This window comes from Castanea sativa, chromosome 5 (genome assembly GCF_040712315.1).
Source record: "Castanea sativa cultivar Marrone di Chiusa Pesio chromosome 5, ASM4071231v1".
NCBI lineage: Eukaryota > Viridiplantae > Streptophyta > Magnoliopsida > Fagales > Fagaceae > Castanea > Castanea sativa.
The window spans coordinates 9,119,900-9,145,559 of NC_134017.1; the positions used below are offsets into that span (position 1 = coordinate 9,119,900).

A 25,660-nucleotide genomic window follows, 5' to 3' on the forward strand; every position below is an offset into this window, starting at 1 on the left:
ACAAACTTGGGTGTTTGTGTTCAGTAAATTTAAATAGAAGAGTCCGTAGATTTGAAGCTGCACATGGCCGTGTAAGTAAGTACTACAAAAGGCAGCTTTAGATTTTAAGGAAAAAATCTATTGTAAAACTTCCATTCTATCATAGTGAATTTTTTTACCTTGAAAATAGTTAGGTAAAATTCTCCCAAGTTTTTTACCTTGAAATTGTTGGTGAGATCCAGACCCATTTTTCTCTGATCCTGCGATAAAAGAATTCATTCTCTTCATAAAAAATAGGAAGTAGAACCAATAAATATTTATTTTCGATTCATCCGCTGGAGTTGAATACCTCATTCAAGAATTGTTCTTGTTCCAATATGCAAGAATCAATAGAAAAGGTAAATCCCTTATGATAAACAAAGCAAGAAAACAAGGATATAGTTAGTTTTCTTTTTAATTATTTCGTATAAAATATTAATATATAAGACCCACCATTATTGAAAATTATGAAATAAAAAGAAAAGAAAGTCGGGATAAACATTCCATGAATAGTTGTGACATGCTTAAATCTAGGACTTGATAAAAGTTTTTTTTTAAACAAACTAGTTAGTTTCGCACAATTTTTTTTTCAATTTATTGTAATTTATAAATATTATAAGTAAACATCTTATTATACAATAAAAAAGGAGTATTTATTTGAGAAGAGATATTATTATTATTATTATATACTAAGGCTTTTTATTGTTATTTTACGTGTTCTTTTATTATTTTGTGTTTGAATTTCTGTAGAATGTTTTGTTTATATATATATAGTAAATGCTCAAATAAATTGTAATGAATATGTTAAAATAAATAAGTAAATCATTTCAAGAAAACAATGTAAAAAAAAAAGTCTACACACCAATAATTAATAATAGAGATGGCATTAGATTTGCTATATAACAACCAAAAAATAAATAAATAAATAAAAGAGAAAATCAATTGTAACCTTATCTACGAAGAACATCAACATTTATAGAACTTCATCAGCATTAAGATAAATGGTGTGGAAAGCTTTGTACATCTTCTTTTATCACTAATTAAAAAATGAAGTTTCAAAATAGAGCTCCATTAACATCAAGAGATGGGAACTCACCAATTCCATGTCTCTCTCTCATGGCTTAAAAAATTTATTGAATTTCTCGGCAACTTTCTAGGTATGAATAACATCAACAACAATGTTAAAATAAACTATTTTCTATCTATTTTATTTATCAAAGAAAATAGAAAATAACTTCAAAAAGGAAAATAAATTTGAAAGAATATGGAAAGGAAAAGATAAAATTACTTTAAAAAGAATGAAAAGTAACAAAGTTTTAACTTTTTGTCAGGATTCTTTTGTTACAATTGAAGTTCATAATGTTGTATGTTATATATAGTGCAATTATCGTCTATTAATAAATTTTAAGGTTTTCATTTTTTAGTTTTTTGAGAATATGAGTAGGCATGAGTTACAATGCTGAAGAAAATGAGGAATTATGAGTTACAAAAGATGATATAACAACTCAGTGATTTTTGTTTATTATTATTGAAAATAAAACCCATTAAATTGTAGTTCTTTAAAAAAATTATTATTATATTTTATAATATCATTGTTCATTGTCAAATGTGAATAGTGAATTGTAATATATATATATATATATATATATATATATATATAAGTAAATTATATATACATGTACCATTGACTTTTAAGAGTATGAAATGCAAAATATTTATAACATATCATCAATTTAAGATTAAATGTATTGCCACATGTTAGATATGATGTGTTATGGGCAAATTACACTTGTCATATGACACTATTTTTCCACGTCATTCTAAATATATATATAATATTGTGCCACTTGTCATCATTGCACGCATTCACCAGTTATAAGATCCAACTTTTATAATATACTAGCATTTAATAATACATTCAATATAAACTTAGTTCGCATGCTTCCATTGCATGCATTCAAGTATATATGTTGCATTTATAATTTGTTCTACTATTAAATTTCTGTGGCCAACAATGCTTAGCTTCATTCAAAAAATAAAAGAGGTGAAAACGATAACCTCTATATAATTGTAAAAATGGTTTCAGTAGAAGTAATAAAGTTATAAGAATTTGATATCATTATGTTTCTTTAAAAAAAAAAAAAAAGTGAAGACAGGAGAAGTAATGGAAAGAAAAATTTAGATTGTTATATCTATATATATGAACCATGTCATGTTGTTTCAGAAAACAAAGTGTCTTAACTTATCATATTTCTTGGGTAAAACACCATAGTGTTCCATTAAGCAACTGACCATGCATTCAACTGCTCAAAAGATTTTCTCAAAAAAAAAAATACTCAATAGATGATGAGAAGAAAACAATAGCCTATATAATATGACATGCAATACCAAAACAACTTGTATAAGATTATCAAATTTCTATATCAAGATTGTGCTTTACTGCTTTATAAATTTACCTTGAAAATATGAAAAAACTGGTGAACCATATTTGACATCACTATTATAGTCATGATACAAATTCTTATGGAAAATTCAATAGACATTATAAGGAAAATTTTGATGCATTCAAGCAAATATATAACTGATCCAAATAGCCACAATACAATTAAATACACTATATTGACTTAGTCAAAAAATTAAAATAACTTAAAACATAGCAATCAGAGATGAAATAAATCCATCCACTTTCAAGCTACAAATTCCCTCTCAAACTTTGATTTTGACAGTAAATCCTGAGTTTGGCATCAAGATGAAGCTGCAAACAAAGAAAAGAAGAAGTTCAATATTGTTTACCCAAGGAAGAAGAAAAAAAAGAAGCCTGAATCTGGGAAAACAATTCCAAAGGATAGATTAAATAGTCTACATAATTCTTTGAAGTAATCCAATATTAAATCCTAATTTATGGTCAAGTGCAAAACACATTCAAGGCAATTCATCAAATGACAAAACACCCAACTCACATTTGCACCAAATCTAAGCAGTCTAACTCAATGGCTTGAAGAAAGAAAGTCCAAAACCTCAGCAGAAATTTTTTTTACTACAAAGAGGCAAGTACTTTTAGTTGGAAAAAAAAATGCATGTCTAAAACTCTTCCCTAACCTATATAAAAAAGATTAAAAAAAAGAAAAAAAATGAATGAAATAAACGTTCATCAAAGTATCCTTCAGAGTAAAATATATTTTACTGCCCAAAAGAAACATACACACACACAAAAAAGCTTCATGTGAGGATTATGCTTAATTATTCGGTAAAAATTAAGGTGATCACTAGTTGGTCACTATTTGGTCACTTAATGTGCAGAGCACTGAGCACATAGACTTGTTGAGCCTATATTCCACGGCAAAAGTTCTTATGTGACTATTTAATATTAAAAAAGTCTATACTGACATACCACTTACAGTTTCATTACAACCTAAACTAACTTGGATTTGGTTAATAACCCAAAACAAACTGAATTCTAACCCAAATACCTTAATCAAAACCAATCCAATAGTACATTACATTACTCCAATATTTCAGAAACCAAACACAGCCAGCCTAACATGAATGATATGTAAGTATTAACATAAGGAATCCAGCTAGCCTGGGAAAAAAAAAAACAATCAGATTTTTTTTAGGGTGAAAAACAATGTTTTCGGTAAAAAATTGCAATAATAAGATGAAAAAACTACTTGATGAGAGAACATTGTTGCCACCACCATCATCATTATCGTCATACCCAACTACAGACATGTCTTCTCTACATTGAAACTCCATTCAAAATTAACACCCATTTATAACAAAAATTACTTCCTACTTGAATAATTAAAAATTTTCCTTCACCACGTTGGCAAGCTTTATAAACATGCAAGAAACGTCTAAAAATCCTACTAAAAAAGAGCTAATCTTCACCACCTGTTTTACAATGCATGTCAAACCTCACTTGAACCCTTTGACATTCAGCCTGTCTTTGTCTTTTCTATACCTTCTTTCTTCTAAAATATATTGGACAATCTTGACTGAACAAATAAGTAAATCACAGCCACAATAACTAAGCAAAACACCTCATCATTTTTTCTCATATGCTCAATTTTTTTCAAAATTAGCACTCCTTTTCTTACTAAATTCTGAGATCTAGTCTTAGGTAACCCACTCAAGCCTTGTTTTATTTTAATACTCTTCACATGTAAGCAATCACTCAAACTTGTTTTCATAACTCATGTTTGTTTCATAACTCTCAGCTTTCTTAGCCCTGCAACCCATAAAAATAAATAAATAAATAAATTATAAAATAAAATAAAAAATAAAAATAAAAAACTTTTCCTGTTAGTGGCAATTTTTTTGGATATGGGTTCTCATTTAAATTCTAATTTTCTTTTCTAAGAAACGCTTCCTTATCTATATATATCTAATTGTGTTTTTTGGATAAGCAATAAGTAGTTCAAAACTCATAGTTATCACACTTTTCATAGGAATAACCCACCAAATTGTTCAAAAAGTTTTTCATAGGCACAAACCTTAATAGAAAATTACGAAAGTAGTAAATGATAATAAACCAAAATACAAAATTCAACCAATATGATCCATACAAACAAAGAACTACAATAATTCTTTACATCGGAATGGTAGAGGTTGAGCATAAAACGTACTCTAAATTTTTAGATTTAGCCTATCAACTACTCAAAACTCAGATTTTAGAAATATATATATATATATATATGAATTGGGAGGCTTAGTTGTATTTGTTGAATAGAATGGGATTTGGTGTGAGGTGGTGTAAGTGGATCTGTACTTGTATTTCCACAGTTTAGTTCTCTATTTTAATTAACAGGTCTCCAACTGATTTTTTTGGTAGTTCTAGGGGTTTAAGACAAGGAAATCCATTATCTCCTATGCTGTTTCTAATTTCGATGGAGGTGTTTAGTAGGATGTTGAGAAGAGTGGAGGAAGCTAGCTTGATCTGCAGTTTTAAAGTTGAGGGTAGGAGGGGTGGTGGGGAATGTGTTTCACATCTATTGTTTGCAGACGATACTATCCTCTTTTGTGATGCAGAGGTGGAGCAAATTCTTCATATTCGGTTCTTGTTACTTAGTTTTCAGGCAATAACAGGTTTGAAGGTCAATGTGCATAAGAGTGAAAAGGTTGATGATGTGCATGCCCAGGCGGAAATTTTGGGTTGTAGGGTTGCAACTTTGCCTGTCTTATCTTGGCATGCCATTGGGGGCTTCACATTATTTCCTTTCAATTTAGAATCCTATTTTGAAAAAAATTGAGCGGAAATTAGCCGAGTGGAAGAGGTTGTATTTGTCAAAGGGGGTCGATTGATGTTACTCAAGAGTACGTTATCTAGTCTTCCTACCTATTTTCTATCTCTTTTCACCATTCCTTCTTATGTGGCTAATAAGATTGAAAAGTTGCAAAGGGACTTTCTATAGGGTGATAGCAAGATTCATCTAGTAGGATGGGATAAAGTTTGTGCGCCTATAGCTAACAATGGTTTGGGGATAAGGAAAATTACTACTTTCAATAAGGCCTTATTGGGGAAATGGTTGTGGCGGTTTGGGAAGGAAGAGGGTCGGTTATGGAGGAGGGTGGTAGTGTCAAAATATGGGGAAGAATGGGGGGGATGGGCCTCAAAGCTTGGTAGCGGAGCTCATGGGTGTGGTTTATGGAGAGGTATTCGCATGGGATAGGAGGTTTTTAGCAAGAATTGTCAGTTTGTCGTTGGGTTGAGGAATAGAGTGAGATTTTGGCAGGATGAGTGGTATGGGGATCAACCTTTTCAAGTGGCTATCCCAAGGTTGTATGGTATTGCCATTGATAAGGAGGCATCTGTAGAAGTTTCTTTGTCAAGGCAGGGAACGGAGGATAGAAGAATTTGGGATGTTCGTTTTATTCAAGAATTTAATGATTGGGAGATGGATGAAGGGCTGCATTTTCTTCGTATATTGGGAGCTCCTCCAAGGGATGTTAAAGACCGGATGAGATGGAAGTTGAAGCCTAATGGGGAGTTTGACAACTGGTTGTATTATAACAAAATGCGGGATTCTTCCTCAATTGTCTTTCCTTGGAAAGGAATATGGAAAGTTAAGGCCCCTAGGCGAGTTGCTTTTTTTGTTTGGTGTGTGGCTTGGAATAAGATTCTTATGGGTGATAACTTGAGAAGATTAAGGGGATTGGATTTTGTAGACTGGTGCATTATGTGCTGGCATTGTGGAGAGACAGTAGATCACTTACTTCTTCATTGTGAGATGTTTTATCAGTTATGGAGCTTTGTCTTAAAAACTTTTGGTTTCTCTTAGGTTATGCCTAGATCGATCCCGATTTGCTTTTTGGCTAGTGGAATTGGTTGGGGAAGCATTCGTCTCAAATTTGGAACTTAGTTCCATTGTGCATCCTATGGTATATTTGGAAGGAACGAAATCAGAGGACTTTTGAGGATTTGGATAGTTCCGGTGTTCAGATGATTGCCTTTTTTAGTGGGAGTCTTTTTGATTGGTCTCGGGCTTGGGGACTCACGACTAGTGATTCTCTGCCCTCTTTTCTTAGCTCTCTTTCTCTTTTGTAATTATTCTGTTGTTTGATTTTCTTTTTTGTTTTTTCAGTCTTTTTCTTCTTGTATTTTCTGGGTTTGCTCTATGTTTTTCGTGCATAGAATAGCCTTTCGTATACATAACATTCTTATAAGTCAAGGATGACTGATTTGCATTAACATGTGGGGGAACATACGTCATTGTAAATACAAAATTCCTGAGAAGAGTCAACAGAAATGAGGTGCTAGAAACTAAGATCCTATAAAACATGTAATTGTGTGCCAGGTAATTAAGTATAACTAGCCTCAGAGCACACGCTCACGCGCGTGCTCAAAGGTTCTTCTATTTTTTGGGTTAAAGTTAATTTAGAGCATTTATTATAATTTAGGATGACTACATTTTTCAATCACAAAAAGAAAACCAACGGGTGTGATGAGTATTATGTGTAGTAAAATAATTTTTTATCACACCCCTAGGTTTTTTTATCACACATAATACTCATCACACCCCTAGATTTTTTTTGTGATTGAAAAATGTAGTAATTCCAAATTATAATAAATGCTCTAAATTAACCCTTATCCAAAAAATAGAAGAGCGCACATGCTTTGAGGCTAGTATTTTATAAGGTACGTAACATTTTCTATAGAATAGTATATTAATAAGTTATTAATACTTATATTGTATTTTATAAGGTACGTAACATTTCCAAATTTTATGTATGACAGTTATCATTTTTTGTCTAATCCTAAAATGTAGTTTTTTTAATCCTAAAATTTAGTCATTTACTACACATCCATAACATAAGTAAAATTTATTAACATTTATCAATTTTTGTTTAATCCAAAAATTTAGTTTTTTAGTCCTAAAAGTTAGCCACTTACTACACATCCTCAACAAAAGTTAAAAATCTAACCCACAATGCCACGTTTTATTTTATTTTATTTATTTATTAATTTTTAAACAACCTCGGGTTTCCTTTCGGTTTGTTCAAAATCCAAATAATGCTAATGTTCTATCTGAACTCAACTAACTTCTTTAATTAGGTCTCATGCGGTTTGTTGAGAAAAAAAAAAAAAAAAAAAACTATACGTCCTTACGATATTATCCAAAAAGATATGCTCACCTCATGTTCTCTCTCTCTCTCTCTCTCTCTCTTTTCATTTTTTCCTTTTTTCTTTTATCAAGATTTATCTTTTTATTTTTAACTTCATTTTCCTTAATCACGTTTTCTTTTGTAAGGAAAAATATCTCAAATTTTCCTCTTTTCTTTTTACTTTTAAATCTCTTCCATATTAAAAAAAAAAAAAAAAAAAGACTCCTATTATAAAACCACTATTATAACTTCTCCATCCATATCCTTATATTTAGGCACTAACATATCTACTTTTGAAAGAAAATAAAATGCTAAATTTTAGGAAAATTTAAAAGATTAAGGTAGAAAATTGGTGTGACCCTATTCTTATTTAAAAGTTTATCTAAAAAAAAAAAAAAAATTACACGTTTAAAAAAAATCTCATGTTCTATGTACTATTTAAAAAAATTTCACTTGCTATGCCACATTTAAAAACTACCCAACCACCTTTCTTTTTTAACCCAAATTCACGTTTTCCTCTTCTTTAAAAAAAAAAAAAAAAAAAAAAAAAAAAAAAAAAAAAAAAAAAAAAAAAAAAAAACTTCCATATTTTGGAAAAAAAATTACACATTTTAAAAGATCTCATATTCTATCTATGTACTATTTTAAAAAATCTCACTTTCTATTCCATGTTTTAAAACTACCCAACCACCTGGTACATGACTTGCATTTTTGGATTGAGATTTGAACGCTTCTACTAATTTTTAGGAAATGCTCCTAGAAAGATCCTAAATTTTAGTTACTACACATCCACATTTGTTTCCCCCCCCCCCCCCCCCCTTTTTGGTGTAGTTGATGTTTTTTTTTTTTTTTTCAACTTTTATGTATGGCAGTTCTAATTTTTTGTCTAATCCTAAAATGTAGTTTTTTAATCCTAAAATTTAGCCATTTACTAAACATCCATAACATAAGTAAATAAAAGCTTAAATTTCAAATTTTATAGCATTTATCAATTTTTTTTAATCCAAAATTTTAATTTTTTAGTCCTACAAGTTAGCCACTTACTAAACATTCATAACAAAAGTTAAAAATAGTTTAAATTTCAAATATATCAACAACATCAATGACGTTTAAAACTGAGAAAAAGGTACGTAACATTTTTTATGAAGTAGTAAATTAATACTTATGGAAAAAAAATTTTAAAATAGAATTTGACATAGAATTATACAAATGATAAATATAGTTTCTATTACAAAAGAAATTTTTTTACAACAATTTCTTTGATAACAACTACTTTATATGAGGTTTAATACATATAATAATTTTTATAAAGTCTCTCACCCAAACTTATCTAATATTCCATTCTAATGACTCCTCAATGCAAACCAAAAAATTTGTGCGTACGTGAACCTGAGAGAGATAAAAGAATTAGGGTTAAACCAAGTATTTAAAAAAAAAAATTAATCAACAAACTAAAGTTAGAATTTAACTCTATTATGGACTCTTTAAAATCTAATCACTACATCATCAACTAATTAAATAAATAACTAAATAAAAAAAATAAAATTTAATGCCAAAAACATATACAATGATGATAAAAAAAAAACTAAAAAACTTTAAGGCCTAAAACATGTACAATGATGGTAAAAAAAATTATTAAAAAGAAAAAAATATATGAAGAAGGAAAAAAAAAAGTGAGTATATAAAAGGAAATAGTAATTGATCATTAATCAGGGAGTATTGTAGTAACTATTTTTATTTCAATTCAAATTTTCAAAATTACATTTAAAAAAGAAAAGAAAAAAAAGAGAGTTATCGTGTTAACGTGATACATATAAAGCAGAACTCAAAGAAAGTCATTCATAAACCAAAGAAAACAAAACAAAAAGGAACTTGCAAAAGATAAAACCTGAAAATTTGTTGGTTTAATGCTTCTTTTGTAACATAAGGCAGCCCTGTCTTTGGATCACAATACCTATAACATGAAATGACAATTTATTAAGAAGTACAGTGATAGAGTATATAAAAGAACCATTCATTTCAAAATTATATTAAAAAAAAAAAAAAAAGTTAACGTGATACATATTAAAAAAAAAAAAAAAAGTAGAGCTCAAAGAAAGTTAATCATAAATCAAAGAAAAGAAAACAAAGAGAAACTTGTAAAAGATAAAACCTAAAAATTTGTTGGAGCCTCTGACAATAAATGTCTTTATTATGAAGAAAAAGAAAGGATGATGTAGAGCTAAACTAAATGTCTTCAATCTGAAGAAGAATGAGAGATAGAAAATGAGATAGAAACTGTAAAGCTTACGTGAGTTTGTGGGTTTTAAATTATAAGAGTTTTAATTTACATATTTACCCTCGTTAGTTGAAAACTTGTAAGTGGATATGATGAGAGTACTTTAAGCATTCAAAATATAGAATTCAAACAGGTGCAATCGCTTAAATAGTAGTATAGATTATCTAAAATTCAAAAACATCAAAGGTTTATAAATATGAACCATTACAAATTTTGAATGTGTATAAATACCAAACTTAAATTCAACAACATAAAGAAATATTTTATGCTCTATTTTGTCTATAATAATTCAACAAAATAAACCATAATGGTTATAGGTAATTTACTACGATAGCAACTCAAATGTTACAAACACTGGTGGGAAAATGTAAGAGACGACAAACCATATATAAAAACACCATTTGAAATTGAAACTCTCATTTACAGAGACATCACCAATCACAACTAAAATGCCTTAAGAGTCAAGAAAACTTAATCTTTGGGGTAGACTAAAATCTAAAACCATCTTAGGTCATATGCAAGGTTTGTTGCAAGAGGATCATAGATTAGTTTGTGAACAAAGCAAAAGTGTTTTTGGCTTTTAGTCAATTTTTGCTCTGCTTAAAGCAATTCAATGCCTTAGTTTTTTGGCTTTAGAAATTTCCAGGTTTTGCCATGTGGCACATAGAGTTGAAAGGGCTCTCTACAATCTTCTAGGGAAGACTCTTTCCCATACATTTGATCATTTTGCAATCAACTAATTTGGCCTAAAGTATAATGAACAATATAAAATGAAATTTTAGAATAAAAGAAACATTATAATTTCATCGAACAGTTTGTAAGCATGTAACTAAAATGTAGTTACCATTACCATTAGAACAATATTTTTAATGTAAAGACCATCAATTACATACAGTTGGGTTGATGTTTGGGTTGGAAATGCCTGAGAAGTTCTTGGAGAACTGTTGCTTATTCATCTGAAATTGTGGTGCAACAATATCTACAATAAGTAAGCACATCATCGTATAGCCATGGGGAAAAAAAAAAAAAAAAAACTGTGAACGTGTTATGTAATATTACCAATTGCATCACATTTGGTTCATAATTCATTTTATCCACCATGCTGATTTCTTCTAGACTTTATCCTTCTAAACTTTTGTTCATATTCATTGTTGATAAATGAATAAATCATTTATATTTATCATGATATGGGGTGGGGAAAATCGAACCCAAACATCACATATTACGTCTAAGAGGGATTTCATCAAACATGTGGAATGCAATAAAAACAAATATGTAGAACAGTGCAAATTTTTATCTGCAGTCAAAGAAACCCAAAATTCAAATCGGGTCCAATTTAGTAACATCATAGGTACAACAGCAAACAACTAAACACATATTGCAGGATTTGAATATGTATATGATCTTACCAATAAAATCTATTGTGGCCCAATTCATTGTCGAATAACCCCATCATTGAATTTTTTTAAGTCGTACAGTGGTGGGAGAATGGCCTAACAGTGACAGTGGTCTTCAGATTTTTCTCTCTCTACTAAGCCAAAAAGCTCGCTGACCCTCTCTCTCTAGCAATTATTCTAGAAGGCATAATAACCTTCTTTTTCTATGGTAAGCCAAGGAATGTAGGTGAGGAACCAATACTCCTTGCAACTTCAGTATGAAATAGTGAAATTGAAGAATCCTTATATGAAAGTTATGTGCAGTGAAAATCGCACATACGTTCTAGTTCTACTGTCCAATATTTCCAGAAAATATACGAAGCATTTCATGAATATATTACAGCAGCAATTATACAATACTGATCTGTTCAAGACAGGAGAAATCCGCTTCATGTATTTCTTTACTTTTTTTGTGCATGCAGAGGATACCATACTCAAAATGGCATTGGGACTGGCAGGATCTCCAGTGGAGATTGCTGCATGGCATGATGCAGAGAGAGCACCTAAAGCATACAAAAGAGCATCCCTCCACTGTCACGCTCAAAAAATTGGTTCTCAATACTTGCAAAGTAGGTTAAAATATGATGAGAGAGTAAAAAAAAAAAAAGAAGGAAAAATCTTTCACTATGGCATAATTAAGAACCCATGATGCATATATTTTATATTGGATTGTCTAACATTAAATAGCAATTCATCCAGTTTTTCCTTTTCCAAGGATATTGCTTCATACGTAGGAATGGAAAGGGGAAAATAAACTGACTGCATTTTCTAGCAGAAAACACAGTAGAACATATTGCCATGGAAGTTGGACACAAAAATGCATTGAAGTTGTGGGAACCTTAATTTTTAATTTGTTTACAATATAAGAGTTTTTTTGCCCTATAGAGTGCACATTGTTGTGGTATTTTAATATTAAATGATTGCTTTTATTTTTTTAATGAATAAAAATAAGTCGGCAAATATTGTTTCTTGATAAAAAAAAAAAAAGGAGGGTTCTTTTCGATTTTTGAAGAGGCAAAATTGGTTTGCGATTTTGGATTTTCTGGAAAGGAACATGCAAATGGAAAGAAAGTAGGCTGAATTTGGTAAACTACACAGAAAGAGTATCCGAAACAGGAAAATTAACAACGTTATGCAGAACTAGTGTGTACAGAGTTGCAGAAACAAAACAAACAAAGCATGAAAAGGGGAAGAGTTTCCTTTTCTTTTGCCCATTTTTGTTGAACGAATGAAAACAGAGGATGATAACTTTTTTGTTGAGGTACAGCACCAAATTGATCCATGAAGATCTGAAGAGCAAAGACATACACCCAAAATAAATTGAACCCAAAAAAAAAAAAAACCAAATCTAAGATAGATAACTGATATTAAAAACCATTATAAACCAAATTCCTTACTCAAAACCGAATCTAAGTCAAAACCTGAATTCAATCCAATCTAACAAAAATACCCAGACCTAAAAGCATATTTGACCCCAAATTTAAAGAACCAATAAACAGAAACCATACCAGTGGAGAGTACGGGTCTGATGGAGGTAGAGGCGTGACTATCTTCTTAGTTTTTCCACTCTCCACTTTCTATTTCTGACTGGATTTCTCTCTGACGTTCGCTCTCCAGTTTCTGCCACAATTCTACACTCCCACGTTTAGATTAAAAAGAACACTCCAATGCCACGGAAATACACTATAATTTATCTAATAAAACCCTTCTTCTCTGATGCCTCAGATAGCAAGCCAAAAAAAAAAATCAAAGCAAACAAAGTACGAAACTGAAATTCATGAAAGCAAAGGAACAAAACCTAGAAACTGAAAGTTCCAAATAACAATTCAGTTAGAATTTGATACAAAACCCCGAAAAAGAAAATTCCTAATAACAATTCAGTTAGAATTTGATACAAAACCCAGAAATAGAAAATTCCTAATAACAATTCAGTTAGAATTTGATCTTCTACGTTGTTTTCCTGATTTCAACGAAATCCCTAAATTGACAGCAAACATAATTGAAGACAATAGGATAAGAGGTTAGTTGAAAATTACCGAGAAAGAATGGTCTGATATTGAGAGTTCCTGGGAAAGGGGTTTTTCGTGCTTATGCTGAAGGCCGCTTCATCTTCCTTCCTCCTTATTTCGGGGAAAAAATAGAATGAAAAACGTCTCTGTAAGGAATCAGAGAGTTTCAAAACACAATTTATCGCCCTATTTCTTATGCCCAATCAATGCGGTGTTCACCATTCTGCCTCTTTCTCCATGTCGCAGCCTCATCCACTCTCTATTTCATCGTCTTTCTCTGCTTCTCTCTCCACCCTCTATGACAGACCGAATCTCTCTCTCTCTACGTTCTCTTTCTCCCTATCTCCCTGCATTGTATTTCTCTCTAAACCGTATTTTGGGTTTTTATGTTTTTGAGATCTCCCGCTCTTGCTCTCGGTCTCTCTGTGTGTTAGGGTCTTTGGCCATTTTTCTCACAATCAGTGTTGACCACTAAATGGATAAAATTCATATAAAAATTATATATGGAAACAGAAACTGAATCAGAATATTGAAACCAAAGAATTCCTAAAATCTACACAATCACATTGAAGCTATCACAAAGGAAGAATTGTAAGAGAATCAAATCAAACAAACTTAAATTAGCAAGTTAAAAAGAAAACATGAAAGAAATTCAAACAGAAACTGAATAAGAATTATTGAAACCGAAAAATTCCTTAAATATACATATATTTTAGCCAGCAAATTAAAAAAAAAAAAAGAAATGAAAACAAAATAGCAACCAAAAAAATAGCAACAGTGCGGTTGAGAAAAAAGGACCTTGAGATGAATTTCACCGAAAGGCTTGCGAGGAAGATTTTGTTGAGGCAGCGAGGCTCCATTTCTGTGCTTAGAAATTCTTCGCAAGGACTCTTCGCCGATGACTTTGGATCCTTTCTCTGTTCCTTGGTTAACGACGATCTTATCGGGTCCGTGAATCTTGTAGTAAGTCAAAACGCCGTCGTCCTGTAAAACAAACCACCGCGGCCTCCATCCTTTACACCCACTTGTACAGTATTCCGGAGATCCCATTCCCTACTATGTTGTTTATCTTCATTTCCACCGGCTCACGCGCCTGACTCACCCGCCCCCCACACTCGCTGTTGTTGTGATCGGATGATGCGCCATGTGGTGGACTTCCAAATAAGGCGGCAGCGGTGAGGGTTTCGTCGTCGAGTGGTCCGACACGGTGGACACAGTGAGGGTTTCATAGCCTCTCTCTCGATTTCATCGCCTCTCTATTTCTCTGTCTCTCTTTTCTCTCGATCTCTCTATCTCGTTTCTCCGTGCAGTACCTTTTTATTTATTTATTTATTTATTAAGCGGTTAGTTTCCTTTTATAGCAAGAGACTCCAAACAGTGTTTTAAGATAATGAAAAATTATAATTTATTGCTTTTTCAACGGTGTTGTAGTGTTATCAAACAACCTAATTTATTGTTTTTTTATTTAAACGGGTCTGAATTTTAGATATGCTGTTATCCTATTTGTTAGCCCCTCTTTAATTGTAGAAATTCACTTTCTCTCCGCTTTTGCTATTATATAGAATTTTTTTTTTTTTTTTTTTTTTTTGAGAATCCAATATTGAAAACTTTCATTAAAGAATGCTGTGTAAGTCAGCCAAAAATACAGGCATCAAGTCTGGTAGTACTTCATCCATCCAAACAGACATTTGTTGGGTAATGAATGCACATCTAGCTAAAGAGTGAGCTAGCCCATTACATTGTCTCCTTACAAAAGAAAATTTAACTTTGGAGAAATGGGAAGTAAGGAAAAGAATATCTGCTATCAGGTTGCCGAAATGCGCTAGTGAGCTTCCTCCAGCCTTCAGGATCTTTATAAGAATTTCAGAGTCTCCTTCAAGTATTATATTATCAAAACTGAGTTCTAATGCCAGCTCCAAAGTCCGTCTTGCAGCGACGGCCTCCACTTCGATGACTGATGTAGGTAAAGGGATTCGTTGGGTGAGTGAGGCTATGATCAGTCCCTCTTCATTGCGAAGCACCACCCCTATTCCAGCAGTACCATCCTCGGCAAAAGTGGCTCCATCGAAGTTCATCTTGTAGCTGTGTGTCTTAGCCGCAGTCCACGAAATTGATGTGCGTTGAGCAGGATGCGAAGGCAGTGGTGTATTTGTGCCAGTTTCAGACAAGTGTTCACGGGCAAACTCAATCACTTTGTTGAGAGGTAGAGCTGGCTTGCCCAGGCGTAAGTTGTTTCACCTACCTTTCGCTAGCGACAGAGAAACTTTTTTGAAAAGTCCTTTTCTTTATATAGAAGATATATAGATATAAATATAGAGTATAAAAGTGATGTAGCATGGTTTAATAGTGGCGTAAATCCTTCAATGAGTCAATGTTGTGTAATCTTTTTCCATTTTTTATTTGGTAACAGAGCTATTTTAGGGATTGCATTTTTTTTTTTTTCCTTTATATAAAAGGAGGCAAACAATCCCCTGGCTTTGCCCCTGCGTGTGTGGGAGAGAGACAGAAAAAATAGAAATTTTAGTTTTCTAATAATAAAGATAGTAATAACCCATAAATATATATTACTATTGTATATAAAATTATCAACTTTGATATTATATGCATACACCTCTACATAAGATCATTTTTTAAAAGCACTTTATAATCTTTTTAAACTTAATTAAGTATACAAAGTTACTCTATATATATACAAACTATTTTTTATTATTATATAATTTCAACCTATAACATCCGCTTTTAATAATGACTCTTTATCATCAAACCAAGACACCAATCGGTTTTTGGTATAGGCAGGGATTGAATCCCAGATTTCTTATTTAATCATTAGAGACTTTACCAGTTGAGCTAATTGGAACTCACAAGTTACTATATAGTTTGCTATACAAAAATAAAAAATAAAAAAAAATAACAAACTTAGCATATTATATCAAAGTTATGCCCAATGACAATTTCAAATAAATAAACTACATCCATTATTATTTTTTGAATTCTTAAGAATTTCCTTTTCCATATATATTATCAAATTATTTGCAAAACTTCATCAATTATTTTTCCCATGTTGATGCTTTGACAAGTCAAACTCATAATGTTACAATTAAATTCTCAAATGAGCTTTTTTTTACCCCCTTGTCTAATAAGAACTTGAGAATAGAACTTTTCAAACAAATTACATATATCATCATTACAAAATTGAGCTAAAAATGACAAGTTCCTATTTACTCACAAAATCTACTACTTGATTTTTATAAATGAAACTCTACTACAAATGTATATGAACTCTAAAACTCATTTTATTTTTTTGTGTTCTTTCTTCTTGGCTCCGCCATTGAATGTAGTCGTAAAGGCTGAACCATGTAATTTTTTTGTTTTCTTTCTTCTTCTCCTTCCATATCCATTGTGGGGGGTGAAAACTCCTGAATAAACATTTGGGTTTTGGGCTTGAATTGGCTGGTGCCAGTTTGTTTTTGATCAGGGCCTCCAGGCTCACAAATCAATCTGTATTGTAAAGGTCCGAGGAGTTGTCCGAGGAAGAATGTCTCCTCGGACAGGCCCGGCAACGACCCCGGGACTTGCTAAATGGGTTAAAGGCAGAATTCTAGAAAAACTGATGGGTAAGAGAGTGATCCAAGCATCCTCTAAAAGCGAGGATGTGAGAGAAATATCTAAGGGAAAGGCTACTACCACCACATTAAAGACCCTGCATCTACCTCCCTAGCCGCATTAATGGGAAAATGACCTCTGAACAGTAGGATTCAGCCTTCCTGCTATTATTTGAAGACTTCAAGAAGGTGGTGGATGTGACAAGTATCCAGGGGGGGAGATTTGTATGACACGTGTATGAACCAGTGAAGAAGAAATATATAAGAAAACGAAAGAGGAAAGAAGGGGGGGATCTCTGCACTTTCCGCTAAGAGAAAACAGGGATTAGGAATTGTAAACTTAGACATAGAAAGAGAACATATATACACATATTGTCCTCGGCTTACGTCCGAGGAGGTCTCTTTGTCATATTTGTCTACCATTTGTTTAGATTGTGGCACTTTAGTTCGTTAATCGAACTTCCAACATCCAGAACCTAGATTTCAAACCCATTCTCTATAAGTTTTATTGTATAAGGTTCATTGGGCCTGAGCCCAACACTTGTTTTTGGGCCCGGGTGCAATTGTGCACTTACATCCATTACTTCAATTTATTTAACATTATTTATTCATTCAAAATTTAGCTATTTTAGTGTCAAAATTTATGAAGACATATAGAAATGAATATCGCTCACAGAGGCATGTGATCCTTCATATGTTGGACAATCTATATAGTGAATCGCTCATAGCTGCGTGTCAAGTTCACATAACAAGTAGAGAGAGAGAGAGAGAGAGAGAGAGAGAGAGAGAGAGAGTTTGTTTTTTATCTTTTCTTTTCTTTAGTTCTGGCAATGGCAAAGTTAAGAATTTGTATTTGGAGGGGACCGAACATAAAATAAGATTAATAATCTTTGTTCTAGCCTGTATATACTATAAGTATATATTATACTGTATACAATAGTTGAATGAGATTATTAAAAAAAAAATTGTTAAGTGCCTTGAAAACTCCACTCGAGTCACGTGGTATTTCTAACAGAGATATTTTATCTTCAAATTCCTCATTTCTCATTTTTACTATCGAATTTGTCAAAAATAACAAACAAATATTCAATAAGTAAAAAAAGCATATAATCAAATAACCATTTCAAAGATTCACCCCAAAAAAGAAAAACACTCACTTAGACATTAAATTATTTTATACATAATATACTATATATGTTTATCAATTTCAATAATAGTTTATTATATTTTTATATTATTAATATTATATTAATCTAATAACAAATAACAAGTTGAAGAAAAGTCATTCATGAAAGTATTGAGTTCAAAATAGTATTGCTTTTACTTTTGAAAATAAGCCATATATACATGTGTTATCTCAAATTTTTTAAAAATTTATTGTCTAGACTTTAAATCTTTAAAACGTCTAGCAGACTAGGACCTAGGACCGTGGGATAAAGAAGTAAAGAAGGATAAAAAAAATTGAAATAAACAATAAAACAGCAAACCAAATCAAGAAATGAGAGAGAGAGAGAGAGAGAGAGAGAGAGAGAGAGAGAGAAGAAAAGAAAGAAAAAAAGAGAGAGACAGAGTAGAGAAAGAAAAGAGTCAAGGACTCAACTGTGGACCGAAGCAACCAATATTAAAAAATTATGACTTAAAATTTTTATAAAATTATATATTTAATATCTCTAAATAAAATTTAAGAATAAATTTATCAGTGGACTTTTAGCATTTGTATGTGGGAGATTAAGAAGTTCTACATTATAAAACTGGGAAAAATGAACAATCATTGTCACATTTAATGAAAAATCATAATTCTTTTTCTATTTTTTTAATAAAAAAAATTACTTTTTATTTATTAGTGAATATTTAGAACTTAATTAATGCTCTCATTGGTATAAAAATATCTCCATTGGTAAAATTTGGGACCTTTAACCACCGCACACCCTTGGTGCGATGATCATTCTACAAGTATAAGTGTTTGTAGGGTGTGGGGGGTAAGGACCGGGGTTCAAGTCTCCAGGAGGGAGCTTCATACACATATACACTTAGATTAGGCTAGAGTAGAATTTTATCTTGTATCAAAAAAAAAAAAATTGGGACCTTTAGGGTTCGTTTGGTTGGAGGAGTAGAAAAGTGGGAGGATGGAAAAATGAGAGGATAGAAAATATTTGGTTTTCCATCTTGTGTGTTTGGTTAGAGGGGTGGAAAAGTGGGAGGGTGAAAAACTCTTTTGTTTGGTTGGAGAGAAAAATGGAAGGATGGAGGGGTAGGTGAGAGGGTATCTGTGTAAAATGGATTTCTCATCACTTTTCCCTCCTCGTTTTCCTCCCAATTTGGGAGGATTAAAAAAGTAGGTCCAGGAGGGAAAACTTTCTCCCCTATTTTCCGTCTCTCCTATTTTCCTTCCTTAACCAAATAGTGAAAAATAGCATTTTCCACCCTATTTTCCTCTCCCTATTTTCCATTCTCCCTGTTTTTACCCCAACCAAACATACCCTTAGATGGTTGCCTTCTAGCCTCGTGTATTGAGCTAGCAGCGCCCCTATTGCCCAAGCAATAATATAACAGTGGTGTGTGGGGCTACATCCATCTCTATTTATGTGCTTCTTGTGTAATGATAATTCTCAAGCACTCACTATAAGCCCTAGATTACAGATTACTATCCAAAAGACTGCAAAAGTTTTAGTAATCATGTAAATATACACGGATATTGTAGCAATTTATATATGTACTGTGTTATAGACCCATATATGTGAGTAATTTTTGAGCAAAAATGTGTAAAATTCACAACTTTTTCTATTTTTCTTTGACTAATGATTGCTCTTCATTCAATGAAGATTGATGAAAATTAAAATTTAATATTGATACTCAAAGTCTCATTCACGTTGTTTCTAGCAATCAATAAGTATACATACTTTTTTTTTTGAGTCACAAACATACATCTAAATATTTAGAACTTTATATATTTACTAATTGAATTCCTATGTATTGCACAGTTTTAGTTATGAACTCATGGTAAATATTATTTTGTTGAAAAAACAACTACTAAACATAATTATAACATACTTTTAGAACTCTCATCTAACGCAAAACATAATTATATTTGTAGTTGCTTGCATCTGAATAATACATCTAATACAATTGCCATATAATAAGGTTTTATGATAAGCTATACTATTTGTATTATTTTATTATATAGTATACGATGATGTATGTAAGTCTAAATAAAACTTCTTCTCAAAAAAAAAAAAAAAAGCTAAATAAAACTCTCTCTATAAAAATAAAAAACTTGTGATCTCTAGAGATAAAATGTTTCAGTTGATAGTGGCATGTAAGTCTAAATAAAACTTGTGATTTCTAGAGATAAAATGTTGGACAAAATTTAGTTACAAAATTGGTTATAGTCTAAAGTTACAATCTTACTCAATATCATTAATATTACTACATATTTTAAAAATCTAACCGTTGGATTGCATGTTCTTTACGCTAATAATACATGTGTTAAATTTTGTGACAATCATATATTATTTACTATATGATCTATAAGATTATTTTTTTTATGCATAATTTTAAACTATAAAAATTTGCAATTTAAACAATGTATTGATAACATAGCTATTAATTTTTAATTTTCTAGAAATTTTACAAGTAGATGTAATCTAATGGTGGATTTATTAAAATTCACCTCCAATAAAAAAAATATTCAGTAAGGTTATAATTTTAGGTTACACCTAATTTTGTAACTAAATTTTGTCCTAAAATGTTTTAATTTTTTTTTTTAAAACAAAAAAAAGTTTTAGTTGATATTGGCAAATAGAAAAGATTTTTACCAAAAACAAATTAAAAAAAAAAAAAGACACATACATGTACGGAAAAGAAAAAGTTACATCATCATAATGCATCAAAGTAAGAAAGATTCATCTATCGTCTAAAAAACAGTAAGAAAGATCCATCTTAAATCTATTGAATAATTACTTTTAAAAAGAAATCCGTGGAAAATTAATAGCCACATTTTTTAAGAGATAATATGTATAACCAATTGATTGTTATATTCTTAAAAAAAGAAAAAGAAAAAGAAGAATCCGAATTCAAAGAAGGAATAAAATAAACAAAGAAAATAAACAAAGGAATGAAAAATTGAGAGGCAAGAGAGACCCATCTTACCGCTGCTCACTGCCACCACACAAGACCATCTCACTGCCCACACCCGCCACCACGAGACCCATCTCGCAGACGTAGACCCAATCGGCCACTGGCCACAACACAGTAAGACCCATCTGCAATTGCCGCTGGTTGCTTAATTTTCCTGGCCCAGCTTCATTGCTCTAGCCTTCACAATTCACACTTCACACTCAAGTATTTAATCTATCTTTCAAAACCTAATATAGTGCTTGTGAATCTCAGAATCTGTGCTTGTGGTGTTTGTGTTTTTAGTTTTTACTGATGAGTGATGATGGTGATTGTGGATTGAATATATGAATATGTGCTTGTGGTTTTTTTTTTTTGGCTTTGTGACTGTTTTTGTGAGTTGTGATTCACTCTCTTATATTATATAGAAAAGATCTAAGAGAGAGAGAGTAGAGTATGTAGAAATTAGAAAATATATTAGTGTTTCACTGTTTGTTGTCTAGTAGTTGGGCAATAAAATTGGTACAAGTGACAGAAATAGGAATAGACTGAACAGCTATTCATCTTTAAGGAATAAAAATGGTAAAGTTAGGAAAAGTGTTTGTTGGTAGTGCATAATAAATTCATAGCGTCGGTAGTGGGACTGGGTGAGTGACAGAAAAAAGAGATAAAGACAAAGACAAAAGGCAAAGACAGATTATATAATATACTAAATTGTCACTCAAATTCAAGAAGATAACAGTGATTCACTTGTGCCTATTGTAAACTCATAATACTATAACTAGTAATTTGAAATTAGATAAATTTATAAAAGAGCGTCGAGTTCCTTTTTTTTTTTTATAGATAATGTATTAAGAAACAATAGTATTTTGTGTCTTTTGTTTTTCTTGGTAGGTGATTGTATCCTAATATATTAAGAAACAATGATTTTGTGAATTTGTCTTAGTTGATAGTTTGTTAATATTATATGGATGCATATTTAAATTTTTTTGAAATTTTTTTTTCACTTATCTCCGGCCCCAGCTTGAAATCCTGGGGCCGGCCTTGCCCATTGCTGTGTTGAATGAGAAATCTAAGAAAACTGTTCCAGCCCTCTATTCGATTTTGACTTGCTTTCCTGCCTTCTTACAAGTTGTTTGGTTCTCTCTCTCTCTCTCTCTCTCTGTCTCTCTCTCTCTCTCTCTCTCTCTCTCTCTCATTATACATGCATCCATTATTTATTTATCTTTCTAAGTGTATATTGAACCATGCCGAATATTTCAATTTAATATTATTATAATGAACCGTAAAAGTAATAGCTTTTCTGTCATAATTTTTACTTCTTTTATTTTTTTTTTGTCACTTTTCTTGTACTTTATTTGTTCAAAGTTCATGCATGAACTAATCTAAAAAAGGTTCACTTCAGATTGTTGTTTCATCGATTTAAAAATTCTAAGGAAATTTTTTCCAATAGTATTTGAGTGGGGTTTGTTTTGTATTTTGCTTTTTCATTTTTCATGTTCTGTTAGTAGAGGACATATCTTTTAGCTCTTAGGAATTTTAGTTTGCTGCTGAAGATTCTACTTGTTGTTTGAACTATCAATTAATATTCTGGGTCATAGAGTTTAATAATTTCAATAAAGCTAAAGTCACAACAATTTCATAACAACACCCAATTTTACCTACCACCTTAGTTAGACATGGGTCATTTTAAAAAAGATGGTAGATTTGTGACCGGCCTAAGAGTCTATTTGGAACAGCTTATTTAGCTGAAACTGAAATTTTTTTGCTGAAAGTACTGTAGATAAAGTTAAAAGGTAACTGAATTAATACAATGTGACCCATGAATAATACTAAAAAGTACAATAAGACCAATGAATAGTACAAAAAATAAGCGAAAAAGTAAAAAAAAAAAAAAAACTGATTTTTTAATCCAATGTCAAATGCAAACCAAGTGTGAGTTGGTAGACTTATCACATTTTTTTTTCATGGCAATTCAATTAATGGTCCTCATTAGTAACACATAATTATTAAGAAAAAAATACTTAATATCCTTTTAATACTATTTTAATCTTACCCCCTCTCAATTAAAGTCTTGGCTACTCCACTGGTCCTATATAAGCCGTATCGTGTTATGATTTAAAAAAAAAAAAAAAAAATAGTTGTGTCAATGTATTATATATGATCCTGTATTTGTGTCCGTGTTTTGTGTCATGTATGTCCATCCTAGGTACACTCCCTTGTAGACTAAATCTATGGTTAAATTAGAATAATTTGATAAGTCAGCTGGGTGTCCTATTAGAGAACGTAATTTGCGCAGGAAAAGTGAAATAGTGGCGGCTAGCAAGTCTGGTCTTGTTGTTAGTTCTTCGAGAAGAATTAAGAAGTCAGTCCATAGATTCAGCCAACAAAAAAAAAAAAATTCAGCAAAAAAAAGAAGTCAGTCCATAGAAACAGAAAGGTTAAAACTGCACGTTGCATGTTTCTTGAAACCAGGGCGGAGGTAGTGGGGGTCGAGAGGGGGCAATTGCCCCCCCCTGACCTCACCCAAACCCTACCCCCCTTTTATATATATATATATATATATATATATATATATATATATATATCTTTTAGATTTAGTATTTGTTTTGTATAAGTTTTTGTTTGCTTTAAGCTTATGGTCTTCAACTTTGCAATTGCATGTAATTGTGCTACGGGACTGTCACTCTTGGCTCCAATTGTAATATACTCTTTTCGGCCGGTGATTAGTAAGAAGCTCTTTTAACTTCGTATAATAATGACTATATATTGATTGTTTTTTTTAACTTTTACTTGTTTGAAAAATATACTTATAGTCACCTATAAAGTATCTTAAATATAACAACATTTATACTAAATCTAGCGTTACGCACAAGGGAAAAAAAAAAAAAAAAAAAAAAAAAAAAAAAAAAAAAACTTAACGCTTACCTTATATTTATATGTTAATCAAATTTTTTGTTTAATTAGTTAAGTATTTTTTTATTATACTAATTAAAAAAATAGAAATTGATTTTCTCTTCAATTCTTTATTTTCATCGTGCCCCCTCTAAATTAAAATCTTGGCTCCGCCACTGCTTGAAACTATGTAGGATGAAGACTCGAACCTTCTTAATAGATAGGTATTGAGAGTTATTTGATTAACTTTATCAAAATCAGTTTCGCAAAATATTGTGAAAGAAAAGACAATAGGAAATCCAATAGGAAATCCGATGAAGGCTTTGTCTAGCATGTATGAAAAGTCGTCAGTTAACAAGAAAGCGCATATGATGAAGAAGTTGTTCAATTTAAATAAGGCAGAAGGCACTCCTGTAGTGCAGCATATGAATGAGTTCAATATGATCACAAATCAATTATCTTTGGTAGAAATTGAATTTGATGATGAGGTTCGTGCATTGATTCTTTTGGCTTCTTACTAAACTGTTAGGAAGCCATGAGAATGGTGGTAAGTAATAGTGCATAATAAAGTAAATCTATGACTATTAAATGATGTTTAAAAATTAGAATACGAACCAAGAATAAAGATATTTATTATATTCAAATATTCTCTCCATCCCAGTTTGTTTGTCCTCTATTTCATTTTGAGATGTCCCAAAATAGGCGTAAATGCACTTTTAGTCCCTACATTTTAACTTTTTTCCATTTGTGTCCCTATATTTTTATTTCACCACTTTTAGTCCCTAAACCAATTAACGCGTGTTATTTTAGTCCTTTCCGTCAGTCAACAGTCGAAAATAATAGAAGTGACTAACGGAAGGATTAAAATATTATTAAAATTTTATTGTGGCATGCCACGTCATATTATAATTTAAAATATTTATTTTTCAAATTTAACAAAAGAAAAAATATGTGTTAATAAAAAAAAAAAAAAAGAACACACCACAACATAAGAACAAGAACAGAAGGTGGAGAATGAGGAAGATGAAAAAGAAAACATGGTGACTCCACCACCACTTCCTCCTCTTGTTTCTTCTTCTTCTTTAGCTCAGCTTCGGCTTCAACTGTCTTCAAATTCTAACTCTACTTCTCTGTCTTCGGCGGCATGTTAACCAAGCTTTCACAAATGGCTTGGAGCTTAGCGTCCACCGAGGAATAGAGAGGTTGGTACTCACCGAAATTGCTGCCAACGCAAGAGCCATGGTGATGAAGGTTTGGGAAGTTGTGGCTGTTGATTTTGTGGGCAAAAGTGTTGGTTTTGGAGGTGGATCTAGGTTTGGATCCGGTGGATCTGAGATGGGGTTAGTTGGTTTAGCCCAATTGAACCCAGTTGCTTGAAACCTATAAGGTTTTGAGTCGAGAACCTGTCTAAAAACATGTGGGTCATCGAGGTGGAGCAACCATCTGAGCATGAAGAAGAGGGCTGGGTTTGGGTTGGGATTGAGGGAGCTGGCGCTGTTGTTGGAACCTCCACTTGAGGCTGAACTTGGGCTTAGGTGGAGGCTTGCTGTCAACGAGATGGAAGGAGTAGTCGTCATCGGCGGCGCTGGAGGAAGGGAAGGAGTCGTCGTTAGAGAAGTCGAAGACGAAATCGGAAGGGTTCTTGGAGCGGTTCTAGTTCTAGTTGTGTATGGAATATTCTTTGTTATGTTCTTACTAAAGAGC

The 25,660-nt window shown here is 31.7% G+C and overlaps 2 protein-coding genes across 12 annotated transcripts; both read right to left on the reverse strand.

Annotated features, from left to right (window-relative positions):
- Positions 1–2,632: 2,632 nt before the first annotated feature.
- On the reverse strand, positions 2,633–14,679 carry LOC142637068 (oxysterol-binding protein-related protein 1C-like). Of its 11 annotated transcripts, XR_012844519.1 has the most exons (5): positions 14,145–14,679; positions 12,846–12,968; positions 11,772–11,840; positions 10,795–10,880; positions 9,438–9,577 (listed from the first exon to the last, which is right to left on the reverse strand). XR_012844519.1 is itself a non-coding variant. In XM_075811357.1 (3 exons), exons 1-3 carry the CDS (start codon positions 14,394–14,396, stop codon positions 2,711–2,713), a joined length of 378 nt encoding a protein of 125 aa, XP_075667472.1. In that variant the 5' UTR covers positions 14,397–14,679; the 3' UTR covers positions 2,633–2,710. The 11 variants fall into 11 exon arrangements, 2 of the variants coding, with proteins under 2 accessions (XP_075667472.1, XP_075667474.1); XR_012844520.1 differs by lacking the exons at positions 9,438–9,577; positions 11,772–11,840 and adding an exon at positions 2,633–2,773; XR_012844517.1 differs by lacking the exons at positions 11,772–11,840; positions 12,846–12,968 and adding an exon at positions 8,825–9,012 and having other exon boundaries at positions 9,512–9,577; positions 10,795–10,857.
- Positions 14,680–14,959: 280 nt separating this feature from the next.
- LOC142634688 (uncharacterized) lies at positions 14,960–15,421 on the reverse strand. Its single transcript, XM_075808970.1, has one exon. The coding sequence runs from the start codon at positions 15,419–15,421 to the stop codon at positions 14,960–14,962; it is 462 nt and encodes a 153-aa protein (XP_075665085.1).
- Between the last annotated feature and the right edge of the window lie 10,239 nt (positions 15,422–25,660).

Bases quoted from the DNA above. Each gene is read 5' to 3' on its own strand.
- LOC142634688 (XM_075808970.1), bottom strand. From the start codon at position 15,421: ATGAACTTCGATGGAGCCACTTTTGCCGAGGATGGTACTGCTGGAATA.
- LOC142637068 (XM_075811357.1), bottom strand. From the start codon at position 14,396: ATGGGATCTCCGGAATACTGTACAAGTGGGTGTAAAGGATGGAGGCCG. The intron at 10,858-14,144 runs GTCCTTTTTTCT...CCACAATTTCAG, and splicing joins TCGGTGAAATTCATCTCAAG to ATGAATAAGCAACAGTTCTC. The intron at 2,774-10,794 runs GTATGTAATTGA...CTTTGTTTGCAG, and splicing joins ACCCAAACATCAACCCAACT to CTTCATCTTGATGCCAAACT.